General features: G+C 33.3%; 1 protein-coding gene across 3 annotated transcripts in view; it reads right to left on the bottom strand.

Annotated features, from left to right (window-relative positions):
- Nucleotides 1-1,255: 1,255 nt before the first annotated feature.
- Nucleotides 1,256-14,127, bottom strand: part of LOC136031743 (clavesin-2-like) — a 35,046-nt gene continuing 22,174 nt past the window's right edge. Inside the window, exons 4-6 of one of the 3 annotated variants that reach the window (XM_065711462.1) lie at nucleotides 11,274-11,510; nucleotides 3,072-3,233; nucleotides 1,256-1,554 (exon numbers count right to left, since the gene is read on the bottom strand). In XM_065711462.1, coding sequence (XP_065567534.1) covers nucleotides 1,372-1,554; nucleotides 3,072-3,233; nucleotides 11,274-11,510 — 582 coding nt within the window. In that variant the 3' untranslated portion in view covers nucleotides 1,256-1,371. Of the gene's footprint in view, nucleotides 1,555-3,071; nucleotides 3,238-11,273; nucleotides 11,511-14,127 lie in introns of all 3 variants that reach the window. The other 2 variants (XM_065711463.1, XM_065711464.1) reach the window with 2 other exon arrangements.

The raw sequence follows: 14,127 nt of genomic DNA, 5'->3' as shown, positions 1-14,127 counted from the left end.
CTACTATGGAAAAAAATACAAAGAATCTTACACACATACTTCAAAAACAGACAAGTTATTTAAATGCATTGGAATTAACTGTGAGACGCTAAAATCCTAATATATCAGCTACAGATTCCTTAAGGGCATACAGATATAGGCAGCTCAAGAAAAAGGTGTTGAATTTGGAGACCTTTATTTAACCATTTTCCATAATTAACCATGAATTTAACCATTTATTTAACCATGTTTATTTAACCATTTTCCATAATTAACCATGAATTTAACCATTTATTTAACCATGAATCCATAGACCTTTTATTTAACCATTTCCAAGATAACTCTCCTGCTTGAAAAACCAGATAGTAATTTAAAGCGAATCTATTAAAATAGATGACAATATACCTATGAGGTAGGTCCTATAAATTCATTCAAATTAACTTACAGGGGTTGAAACAAATCAGCTTTAAAATTCTTTAGGAGACATTACAAGAAATGAAGCACTAGATATGTGGGGAGTGCGATAATTTCTTTTTTGTTCAGTCTCTTCTTAGAAAAAAAATTATCCTGCAACATAAGAAATTTCCACAAGTAATCTCTGCCATACATAGCTATATCATTCAAAAATAGTCTTTTTGAAAAAAACTGAAAGAATTTCAATCACTTGAAAAAGAGACACGACTGAAGCAAATAACAATACCACTATCAATCATCACTTACGTCTTTTTCAAGGACAAGTTAGCCATAACTAAAGAATCAAGAAAAGAAGAGCAGATAACAAAGATCGAATTGGACGGAATAATAAGCAAATAAGCAATAATAAGGAAAATAAGCAATAATAAGCAAAGTTTTGAAAGAAGACGGTAAATATTGTGAAAAAAACGACCAGGCGACATCACTATGTTAAGAAAATGGGTACTCCAAATATTACGTGTACTCCGACTGAAATGTCTGAATGAAACCAAAATTTTCGGAATTTTTATTAAAAACCTCTCCCCTCCCCCTCCCAATAACATACTTATTTAAACCTTATCAAAAAAAGACTAATATAGTTGACTATTCATTTTCCATTGTTTTTTTTTTTACCACCGCATAACAATGAATCGTTCATTTATCTTTAGTACAATTTCATTTTTAAACAGGAATTTTACTGCTTTCATATATTTTAAACCAAGTTTTTCCACCCTGTAAAGTAGAACTTTTCAGCTTTGATTCAAAATAGAAACACGTCAAATACTCACCGACATAAAAAAAAAAAAAAAAAAAAAAAAAAAAAAAAAAAAAAAAAAAAAATATCTGTCATCGATCGCCCGATAATTCGTATGCAATAGCGAAAATCGTCTCCTGTCAGAACTAGCTTTCGAGAAAGACGACGTTAAGTGGAAAGCAGAATCAGTTCCATAGAGAGCCAGATTCATCATTCACTTGACTAGAATCATCAGCCAAAAACCCTTTCATTGTCTCAGCCCAGACTCTGGGGTTGTGCGGGGCGCATTCTCCTCCAAGTTCTGCAGGCAAGCACTCTTTTGGTATGTGGTCATGCAGTGTGCTTAAGTTATTTCCATGCAAGTAAAGCTGGAAAAAAATTCGATATATTGCGTTAAATCACGTAATAACGATCCAATAAATAACGTCATAACATTAAATAAAAACAAAAAAATTTTCATTTAGTTTGTAACCTTGTATCAAAAACCTCTTTGGAAATATATGATACAAAGCCGGTTTGGAAATATATGAAACAAAACCTGTTTGGAAATATGTGAAACAAAACCTGTTTGGAAATATATGAAACAAAACCGGTTTGGAAATATATGAAACAAAACCTGTTTGGAAATATGTGAAACAAAACCTGTTTGGAAATAAATGAAACAAAACCTGTTTGAAAATATATGAAACAAAACCTGTTTGGGAATATGTGAAACGAAACCTGTGTGGAAATATATGATTCTGACAATGAACTGGAACGGCTTTTTCTCTCTCAGGGGTTGAGAAATTCCCATCCCCCCTCTCATTGTAGCCCATAGTAGTCTGACTTTTCTACCATATTCAAGCTTTTCTCTAATGTTTTCTTCTTTATTTATTAGTGGAATATCTACAGTGTTGAAAAAAAATTCATTACAAGACAAAAATTTGGAAGCTATTATAAATCTAAGAGTTAATTTGAATTCAGCAGAAAAGGTTCCATTTAAAAGCCTTCTTATTTTTTCCAATAAAAAAAACAAATTTCAGGGATAAAACTTCAAAAATTTATCAGGCTAAACAAAGTCTGACTTTTAAACTATCACGAAAATTTTATAGTTTTACGTTTAATTACTACTGAACAGAAACAAGAATTTTAATCGGTACAAAAAAGCATATTACAGGCAACCAAAAGATCAATAACTTTGACTCAGTAGCTTGAATATACCAGAAGTAAGCTTGCACCTATCTGACTTAAGTTAATTACTCCTTTAGACAAGATATATAAAACTGAAGAAAAACTAATATGTCTAGTATGGTGCACTAGCATTAGATATTCTTATTAGTTAACTAAAATTTATCTCATAAAATTTCAAGAGGAGACAACAAGATCAGTTGAAAATAGGACAGGTAGTTTTCGCTGCTTTGGTCATTATATTTTGAAAAATTACGTTGAATCTGGCGGGCCACACTAATGTTCAAACCGGCGCAAACACATCCCACAAGTCAGATGTCAGCAGCCCCTGCCTTGAAAAACACCAAGACAGATTTCCCCAGAGTTCACTCCGGGGACTTTCCCCCCAAAAACGTTGAAGAAAAGTTATCTCAAATACTCGTTTTTTGAAGTTTTGACACAGTTTTCCAATTGGAAACGCTCTGATCAAGGCCATATAAAGGTGGGTTATGGGGTTTTAACCCGTCCACCCTCCCTAAAATATTTGTCCAACACGTAAAAACGTAACAGAAATGGAAATAAACAAATATTTGATGCGTTTTTTGTAGCCTCCCGAAAAACATTCCTAGATACGGGCCTGGTTCTAACCAAATCCTCGCTCCTCCATCAGGTAGACCTGTGTTCACCTATGTCTTAGAATTAGTTTCTCTTATTTAAGGAAAACACCCAAAATAATTACCTTAGATGCTTCTTCTACGGTAGTAAATTGTCTCAAAACAGTCAAAATTCCACTCACGTACCAGGGCTGATTCACGAAGTGACATGCATGGAATTTCACTGGGTATGCTTTGTGAAAGTGGTGAACCAATGTCTTCAAACCAGCAGCAGGTATCTTCATACACTGTCTGTAATATTAACTAATGAGAATCTTAAGTTATGAGAATAAGACTTATGAGAATCAGACAAAGAATCAAACTTAATGCTCTCCCAAACTTATTGAAATTTGTATGCGTCATTTACAGTTATTCAGGTCATAACTTTCTCAGTAAAGGATGAAGCAGTGAACCCTGGAGATTTTCTTCTCCAAACAAACTTTGGTAAAAATTAATAGTGTAAAAAAAGACATGGTATTCAACCTGAACCGAACTTTTTTATAACACGCATACGAGGCCGGAGTAGGAACAAAAGAACCTTCTTATCACTACCTAAAGTTATGAATGAATCTGCACGCCTTTGCTCGCCCACAGTTTGGATTATTTTCTGGGAGGCGGGGCTTGGTCAAAGACTTAATACTACTAAACCCAAGTTTTGAAAAAAAAATAACATTGATTTACTCAAGGTGTTTTAGATTTTCCAACGGCAGATGAACATGATTGGCTAAGTCGGTATTCGGTTGTGATCCTCTAGACTAGTGGTACCCAACAGATTTTGGGCCATGCCCCATTTAGGCATTTCTAAAATTGTTATGCCCACTCGTGAAATTTCTATTTTGTTACTAAAATTCTATGCGTATTCACATGAAGGAAGCTGAAATAGCCATTAACTTGGTATCTTTTTTTAGAGTCGTCCTCTAAGTATATTTTATACTGATTTTTTACTATGATATACTGCTTATACTAAGTTTTTGTCTGTATACAACACGTTTTATACAATGCATGATGTCATTGCAATACAACCATGCCTCTTTTATGCTCTTTAAATGAATTTGAATGTGACATCATTCATATGAAAATTTTGTTTTTTCAACATTAAGGCTCAAGAGTTCTAAGGTCAGCCAGAGGGTGCACGCCTGCACATGACCCACCAAATATTGGCGAGCCCACTCCTGGGGCCTATACCCCACATTGAGAATCATGACTCTAGACCCATTTCATCTACCATGTATCCATAGACCTACAAGACGATCCAATGAGACATTCATGGAGGTGGTGCGAGATCGTTTTATTTGTAGCCTATAGAAGTCTAGGTTTTTCCATTAGGCAGAAACATGATTAAAAAAAGACAATAATATAATAAATTGACGATAAAAATAATAATTTTTCTAAATAAGAATTTCTTTAATAATTCCTGAGTAAAATTCTATAATAATTTAAACAACTGTTCATAACACATTAATATATTCAAATAATATTATTAAGGTGTTTAAACAAAATTTAGTTACTAATAGTTTAGCAATAAATTAAATAGCATTGATAAACAATAATTCCTCAATAAAATATTTTTTTTTACAAGAATAGAGCAAGGCCCACAGTTAAAAAGAGTTTGAATCAATAGGAAGATAAGTCTAAGAACCAAGACTTAGAATATTGGAAGCTACGATAATGACAGTGGTCAAGTATGGTTCTGAAACTTGGACGCTGCGAGAGCCAGAGGGAGATTTGTTAAATGATTTCCAGATGAATTGCCGAACTATGATGAACTATGCCAGATGAACTATGAAGGATAGTTTGCAGCATTTATTTGACTGACCTTCCGTAACAGAACAAGCTTTGCGAATAATGTAATTCGATCTACGGCTATAATCGGCTATTCGATCAACATTCTGCGGCTATAATTAGCTATTCGATCCAAAGCATAACAGTTCAAAACAGGGATGAAACCTTTTAAATCAACAGTGAACAGATATAAAATTGTTAACTGGATATTTCGAACACATATACAGTGTTCATCATCAGCAGTAAAATGATGAACAGCAGACAATGAAAAAATCTAAAAAAAAAAATTAAAAAATCTGTTCATTCACGATTAAAAGGTTTCATCCCTATTTTGAACTGTTATACTTTCGTCATGGAAAGGCAATGCGGTTTTCGAAGTTATCTAAGTTAGCTATTTGATCCACATTCTACGGCTAAAATCGGCTATTCGATTCACATTCTAAGGCTATAATCGGCTATTCGATCCTGATTTTACGGCTATAATCGGCTACTCGATCCACATTTTACGGCTATAATCGGCCATTCGGTCCACATTCTACGGCTATAATCGGCTATTCGATCCACATTCTACGACTATAATCGGCTATTCAATCCACATTCTACGGCTATAATCGGCTATTCGATCCACATTCCATGGCTATAATCGGCTATTCGATCCACATTCTACGGCTATAATGAAAAGTTTAAATGGATAGGGCAAGTTTTACAGCTGAAAGATGACAAATTCCCGAAGCTTGTTCTTTTTGGCCATCCATCCGGGGCCAGAAGAAAAGCATTTGTTCCAACAATGGTCTGGGAAGAGGTCATAAGGAAGGATTAAAAGGAAATTAGAAGGAAAAGAAATTCATCGGAATGGAATAGGGTGAAGCTGTAAAGAAATGGGGCTGCTCAGGAGCACACGCAGCTTTGCTGGACTCAGGTGGTTTGATGCTGCATCGAATTACTAGCAGCAGTAGTAGCAGCAGTATTTTATAATAAGATTTTCTTTTCAAATTTGACAGTTCTTTTTTTTATAAATACCATAACAACGTTGACTAAAAGGGGTTCGTTATATATAAAAATGAAAAAACGAAGAGGATTAGCCCAACAACCAAAATAGCAGATATCTGGGGCAGATAATCGCAGATTATTTTCAACGCCTATTTCAGAGAATACAATTTAAGAGAAACGCCTATATACAATTATGAATTTTACTAATAAATTGTGCTATTAGTTCATTTAGCCATTTTTGTTACGCGTTGCTACTTTGGTTTAAAACTTTTAAATCACTCACGGAAGGGGGGGGGGACCGAATGTCATCTACCATATTTTGTTTACACAGGCTATTATTGTTTTACTAAAATACCATCGATTTAACCTAAAAGAATTTGCTGAAAATATATATTAGGCCGTAAATTGTTGTAGTGCATAGTGCATAGATATTTTACGGTTCACTTTTATCCGTTCAGCTTTCGTAACAGTGGTGCAACAACAGCACCACTATTATTGTTTTGTTAATTAACTATTATTGTTATATATTGTTAATTAACTATTATTGTTATTGTTTTACTAAAATACCATCGATTTAGCCTAAAAGAATTTGCTGAAAATATATATTAGGCCGTAAATTGTTGTAGGGAAAGTGCATAGATATTTTACGGTTCACTTTTATCCGTTCAGCTTTCGTAACAGTGGTGCAACACCACCCTTTGGTTGACATTCCTTTCGCAATAACAGGTTGATAGTTGGTTTTGAAAAGTTAGCTTTTGCAATTCACTTTTTCTCTATGTTTGTATATGAATATCAAATAGGTTATCAATTTTTCAAGTTGATAAATTAAACAAGTTTTGTTTCTTCAGGATGAAATGTCTGGGTTAATCAGAGTAAAATTAATCCAGGAATGATAGTAGACCAAATTCAGGGCGTTTCAATAATACTATTAAATGCTTCAGAGGGCATACCTCCTTCTGGGGCTAAGATTTTTTGTCAAGCCTGCAAATTAGATCGGAGTCTTCGCCCCTCCTTCTTGCTCCAAAGGTATTTCATATTTTCTCTATAACTCCCATTTTCAGAATGATTAACTGTTCTTTTGCATTTTTTTTCTTTTCAATAACAATTGGTGTCTCTACTGGCGAGAGCCCTATCAAGGCAGCCCAGTTTGAACCTCTTCGTCCTCATTTTTTTACCCTTATACTACTTAAAATAGCCCTTAAAAACTTGAAAAGAAAACACTTTCTTTATTAAACAAAATAAAGATCCAAATTTTCGACTTAGTAAACTTTCTTAAAGCAAGATTCACAGCGTCGCCAATTTTTATTTCATTCCACTAGTTTAGCAATTAAATAATTACTAAGTTAGTAGGGGGTAGCCCATACCACATAAACCAGTTCTCCCGGGTGAACAATACTTAAAGTTTACAGAAAGAACACAACCTTATACCGATCTTGAAAACATTCAGAAACCCTCAAAAGAGTCTAGTCTGAGCAAGCCATGCTTGAACTCTACTGTCTGGGTCAACAACGCTTGTTTAACAGATTAAAGCTAACTAATTGCTTTACCTATGAATATTCAAAGAAACACACGCAAGGAAGAAGGGAAGCAGCTTTTGGAACTAGACCTCTTTAGGAACACTCTCTTTAGGAGGACTCTCGTATTTCGAAAGGTTTGAGCAGATACTTCAGAAAACTGGGAGATTCGTAAATTTCAATAGCTTCACTCCACTTTGAGAACTATAAAAAGCAACAATAACCAAAAATTTGATCCTTAGAACAGTTATTTGTGCAATCGTACCAACTTTCCTTGTTGTTTTCCGATAACATCACAAATATTGAATAAACTAGGCTAATTTATGTGAAAGCATCCCCCTCCTCTCCACAAACCGATTCCGGCAAAATTTATAACCTATAAATTATACAACTTAAGGAACTCATTTTTGCAGATAATTCCGGAAGAAAATTTATATGGATGATAATTGCACAATAAGGGTTCATATATATAAATATATATATGTATATATATATATATATATATATATATATATATATATATATATATATATATATATATATATATAAAAATAAGTTGTCTGTGTGTGTGTGTCGAGTGACGTCATGTTTGTGTGTCGACTGACGTCATGTTTTCAACTGACGAAATTACAGACCGGGACATCGGGACACAAATGACGACCGGGACATAGGGAATATAACTGACGACCGGGACACTCAAAGAGAAAGCGACTGGGACAAAAGGAATGTTCGATTAGCAATCACCATCAACAAAGCACCGGGACACAAAAGACGACCGGGACAAAGGGAGTATAAATGACGACCAGGACATAAGTAAAAAAAAAACTAAAAAAAAGGTAAAAACTGCAAAAAAACTAAAAAAAAACTAAAAAATAATAAAAAAAACTAAAAAAGCTAAAAACTAAAAAAAAAAAGAAAAGGAAAAAACTGAAAAATAAAAGAAGAAAAACAAAACTAAAAAAATTAAAATAAAAAAAACTAAAAGGTAAAAACTACAAAAAAAACTGAAAAGAAAAAAAACTAAAAAAACAAAAAAAAATTAAAAACCAAAAAAAAAACTAAAAAGAAAAAAAGGAAAAACACAAAAATTTATTTCATCATATAACAATTCAAAAACGAATGTATATACAGACCAGGACACCGGGACACAAATGACGACCGGGACACACGGACACAACTATATATATATATATATATATATATATATATATATATATATATATATATATATATATATATATATATATATATATATATATATATATATATATATATATATATATATATATATATATATATATACATGTATATATATATACATGTATATATATATATACATGTATGTTTATAAATATATATATATATATATATATATATATATATATATATATATATATATATATGCCGTTTTTTTACATAATCGAATGACAAAAAGAGCTAAGAACTCATATAGCACTTGTTACGAGGTCGGAAGAGCCAAAAGCTCATATGGCATGATCTCTAGCAAAATTCTAAGAATCAATAGATTGATTTAAAAAGGAAAATCAGAGGCTTAATGGCAGTTGGGATTTAAAGTAAGAGCTCTGAGACACGAGATCCTTCTATATTCAAAATTCATTAAGATCCGATCACCCACTCGTAAGTTAAAATACCTCATTTTTTCTAATTTTTCATCTCCCTTCAGCCCCCCAGATGGTCTAATCGGGGAAAACGACTCTAAAAAGTCAATTTGTGCAGGTCCCAGACACGCCTAGCAATTCTCATCGTCCTAGCACGTCCAGAAGCACCGAACTCGCCAAAGCACTGGACTCCCATAACTCCCCAAAGAGAACGGATCCAGTCAGGTTACGTCGATCACGTATCTACGACATTTTTTATTCTATCCACCACGTTTCACCCCGATCTCTTCACTTTAAGTGTCTTCCAAGATTTCCAGTTTACCCCTCCAACACCCCCAATGTCACCAGATCTGGTGGGATTCAAAATAAGGGCTCTGAAACATGAGTTCCTTCTAAATATCAAATTTTACTAAGATCCAGTCACCCTTTCTTAAGTTAAAAATACCTCAATTTTGCTAATTTTTCCGAATTAACACCCCACCAAATCCCCCAAAGAGAGCGGATTCAGTCCGGTTATGCCAATCACGTATCTAGGACTTGTGCTTATTCTTCCCATCAAGTTTCATACCGATCTCTCCACTCTAAGCGTTTTCCAAGATTTCCCGTTTCCCCCTCCAACTCCCCCAAATATCGCCGGATACGGTCGGGATTTAAAATAAGAGCTCTGAGACACGAGGTCCCTCTAAACATTAAATTTTGTTAAGATCTGATCACCCCTTCGCAAGTTACAAATACTTCATTCATAGATACAGATATTTTATGGCTGACCAGAATTTCTGGTCAGCCTCCCTCATATAGGCTACAAAATAATTTCTCCTCGTTTTAAGTTTTAATGTTGTTCCTTACTTTAAGTAGAAAAAATACTTTTTATTTAATTCATGATAGTTATTTCAAATAATGCCGGGAAATTTCCTTCCCCTTTCCATCAAAATCGTCCCACGAAAAATATCCACTGGAATATTCCCCCGGACAATTCCATCTTCGATAAAAAAAAATTTCCTAAGAAAGTGACCTTTGGAAAATTCTTGCGAACACTTCCACCTTGGAGATTCTCCGTAGTGTACTTTCATTTAAGAAAGAGTTTTTTATTTTATTTCTAAATTTTTTAACCTAAGTTTTTTAATTTAATTTCTGGTCGTTTTATTTAATTTTCAAGGGAAACTTTTTCCTATAAATCCCCCCGCCCAAAAAGAAAGTTTATCCATGGAAAATTTCTGCGGCGGGAAATTCCTCCCCTCCGCCTCCCCAAGAAAAAATACCCCAGCCAATTTCAACCCCGCTGAAGATTTCCTCTGACAATTTCCCTAAAACATCTCCACATGTAAAATTTAGTGCAGAAAAGAAACTAAGACAAATACAAAAGAATTTTGAATAAGAATTCTGGTAAATTTCCCCATGTACAATTTTTCCTTGAGAGTTCCCCCCCCCCCCTCGTAAATTCTCCACGCGGAACATCCCTCCATCCCTCCAATAATGTCTGTATATATTCCAATAAAAAATACCATAGGTAAACAATAGGCAAATTTCATAATTTACAGCCCTTTCCCCAGATGTTGTGGGGATCATGTCATCCCCAGGGCATATTTATAAGACCTTTCAACTATGCTGAACAGAATGGCCGTCTAAAATCTTTATCGGATGGCTCTGGGAAAATACAGGCTTGTGATTTGAGCTAGTTTCCCACCAATATTCTTGATCATTTATAAAGGACAGTAGATTTCCAATTTCCGTTCGAATGAGCTCCTCCCGATCTACTAAGACCACTGGTTCGATACAATCATCCCTGGAGAAAAAAACAAACCCCTGATCTTTCTTCTGGGAAAATGTAAAAAATTCCACGCTACCATTAACTGTATGACTGTTATTACCTTTTGATTAACCAGCTCTACTGTTATTAACTGACATTAAATTAACATAATATTAACTGTCTTTATTAACTGGTAACTGTCATTAACTACCACTTGATAAAAAATTAACATTATAATTAGCATCAGACAAATAGGTAAAGATCCAAGATCAGGGACAGGTTTGAAGGAAACCCCAAAGAATTAAGGAAGCTAGTTTAAAACAAACATAAAGACTTAATTATATCATTCCTAAAGAAGCTTGGCTTTACTTTACACGGCCCACTCCCCCCAAATGGATAAATATGCAGCCCACTCCCCCCTGCTAATGGATAAATAAATGTTCTTTATATTTTGCAAAAGCAAACATCAAACGCTAACATCTTACAATGGGGAACGCTACTCAAGCGATGAAAATAAAGAGTAGAGCTATTACGAAGCATAATTTATTATTGTTTTAAAGCAGTTTTCAATATTTTTAGGGTTTTCTTCGGATATGTTCATGATCTACACATTCAAAAAAATAAAAAGTATCCAACTTGCTTGAACGTGAAATCTGTCCAATCAGTGACAACCACTACTCCCGATTCTTGATTTTTCTTCTCCATCAAAAGCATATCCAAGGTTAACGTAAAAGCTCGGTGAAAAATTTCAAAGGGAAGTGTTTCAGGGCTCCAGTGGTTCGCATAGACAACAATGATGGGTCTGCCCCATTGATCTTTCTTGTCCAGTACGCTTGGTAAACAGTTTTCTAACGCTAAGAATATATGTTCTTCCTAGAATTATAAGATAACAAGATTTAGAAAACAATGTTTTCTTAATTTAAAATGATCTTTTTATTATCCTTTTTATAAACAATTCCAATAATTAAATCAATTACAACTTAAGATGGTTTAAATAATATTATCTTGCAGACGGTTTTTAAGCATAGTATAACCTTGCTTTTTTGATCCCTATATATGATCTTTTCTTCTTAGTTTGAAAGAGAAAATCCTTCTAAGAAAATTTTTTTTTTTCATTCTGGCCACTCACAAAACAATCTTACTCACTTCTCACTCAGTAAGCAAAATCTTTCACTCTCACTAAGAACATTCCCGGGGAACTTCTTATAATTTTTAAACCGTATTGTATTGATATCAGTGGGAAATTAATTATAATCTTATATAGACAATTTTTCTCGTTAACAGATCTCAATAAAAAAAAAATCCGAGTGTTTAACCACTAAGCTTGATAGACAGTTTTCTACACTGAAAATATGTGTTCTTCCCAGGATTATAAGAAAATAGAATTCCTTGAACATGATTTTTTTGGTACCTAAAATATTTTTTATTAAGTAATTATAATTAATTTCATCTTTAAACGAATTCTAACGACATTGTCTTGTAGATAGTTTTAAAAAATTGTCTTTTTAAATTTTCCAAACTTTTCTTTGTATCTTCTTGTTAGTTTGAAGTTGGAAGCTGCGTAATTCAATCAGGTTTGTGTTTAATTTGTTTTAAAAATAAAACTTTTTGGGCAATATTTTGTAATTGTTCGTCATTATAGTATACACTACGCAATTATAATTAAGTGTAAATAAATACTATAAATAAGCATAATAAAAAAGTTTTATTGTGGATTGAAGTGTAATGCAATAGTGAAAAACATATTCCCTAAAAATACAATTTGTTTATGAATTTATATTAGTAAAAATGTTTGTTTAGTGGGTACTACGTATACTATCTGTGTGTTTTTTGCTTCTAACGTTTCATGACGTAAACAAAACAATAGCAATAAAAAATAGAGCTACGAAGAAAAAAACCCTGTAGGTCGTTGTGCTTTGCAGCTCTAAGGAACCCAAATTTTAGAATATAAAGGTAATAAGCCTAAGAATAGAACCGGGTTCCATTTTTTGAGGTGGGAAGGAACTTTAAAATAGGCATTTTTCGCCAGACGAAGGTCATAGCTTTTCGAAACATTTCCAAATTACGCCAGTTACACATACAGCTGGTCAAGAGAGAGTGGGTAACTGAAAAGAATAAAATGATAGCTTTGCAGAATTTGGGAATCCAGATCAGTTTTTTGGAAATCCTTTGGACAGAAAATTTATATTTGAAACTCTCAAGCGTTGGCTGTCTTATATACATTACACTCGTAGTATTCATAGAATTTTCATTTAAATAGTACCTTGACAGTAAAAAAAATAATCTGAATCAATTTCGAAGTACAATCCATATTTTCCAAATATATTTAAGATTTTAGAGTGTGTAATTATTTTAGTTTAAAGGGGAGAGTAAATAAGAAAGCAAAAGAGGGGAAGAACAGGTTTTATTATCAAAACCAGAGGTCTTCAGAACTTCCAAAGGTCACAGCAGCGAGTTTGAAGTTCTTTGTTGAAAGGTATATATATATATATATATATATATATATATATATATATATATATATATATATATATATATATATATATATATATATATATATATATATATATATATATATATATGTTAAAATTGATTCGAGTGGAATGGCGACCCTGCTCCCACCTAGGACATTCATATATGTTCTTGCTATTTATAGTGAATTATCAATCAAGTGTAACTTAGTCGCTAAAGTTTCAAGTCAAAAGGTTGTTTGAAATGAAAAGAGATTCTAGATCTGAAAACAGAACGATAGATTTTTCATAGTTGCATAAAAACTTAGGGTATAGGTGCTTCCTATATATAATATCCAGCGAATCAACGCAAACCCAAATGAATAGATCCTGTAACCCTCCGACCAGTCTCACCCGAGGGACAGATTCGCGGTTTGTGGGAGGATCATCTCAGAAAAACATCTGTATATTGTTCTGAATCTATAAGGCGCTCTAGTAGCATGTCTATCCATGTGAAGGACTAGAGTTACCAAATCCTTAATGTTGTTTACAGGCTGGCTGGAGCTGTAGGTCAAGTTCATCTTTTGAGAAAGCACCATTTCACCGCTTTTGTGTCTAATATTCTATCCCATTCTGTCAAGTAAATTAAGTATTTTTCCAAGTTATTTTATTATAACAATAACTATATGAATAATACATCATCAGCCGTTTATTTGTTCTAGTTGATAAGGGGTCAATGCCACTAGATTTTTTGTTTACTTCGATATTATAATAACAAATCATCCTCATATGACCTCGTACTTTTTACAGGATAACAATACCACGTAAAAACAGAATTAGGTCAGTGTTGTAGCCGAATTTGGTTCTATAAAATTTAAATTCCTCTAAATCTAAAATAATTCGGTTGAGTATTTACTGACTAGAATTGTTTTGGAAATCGAAGTACCAAGGACAGGGTAAGCGAACTTTGATTGTTTGAGTTGAGACAAGTGGAAACTTCAACACTATAAACTACATGATTAACTTTATAATACAACAAC

Source organism: Artemia franciscana, chromosome 10, assembly GCF_032884065.1.
Source record: "Artemia franciscana chromosome 10, ASM3288406v1, whole genome shotgun sequence".
Taxonomy (NCBI): Eukaryota; Metazoa; Arthropoda; class Branchiopoda; order Anostraca; family Artemiidae; genus Artemia; species Artemia franciscana.
This window is presented reverse-complemented; position numbering and strand designations above follow the sequence as displayed.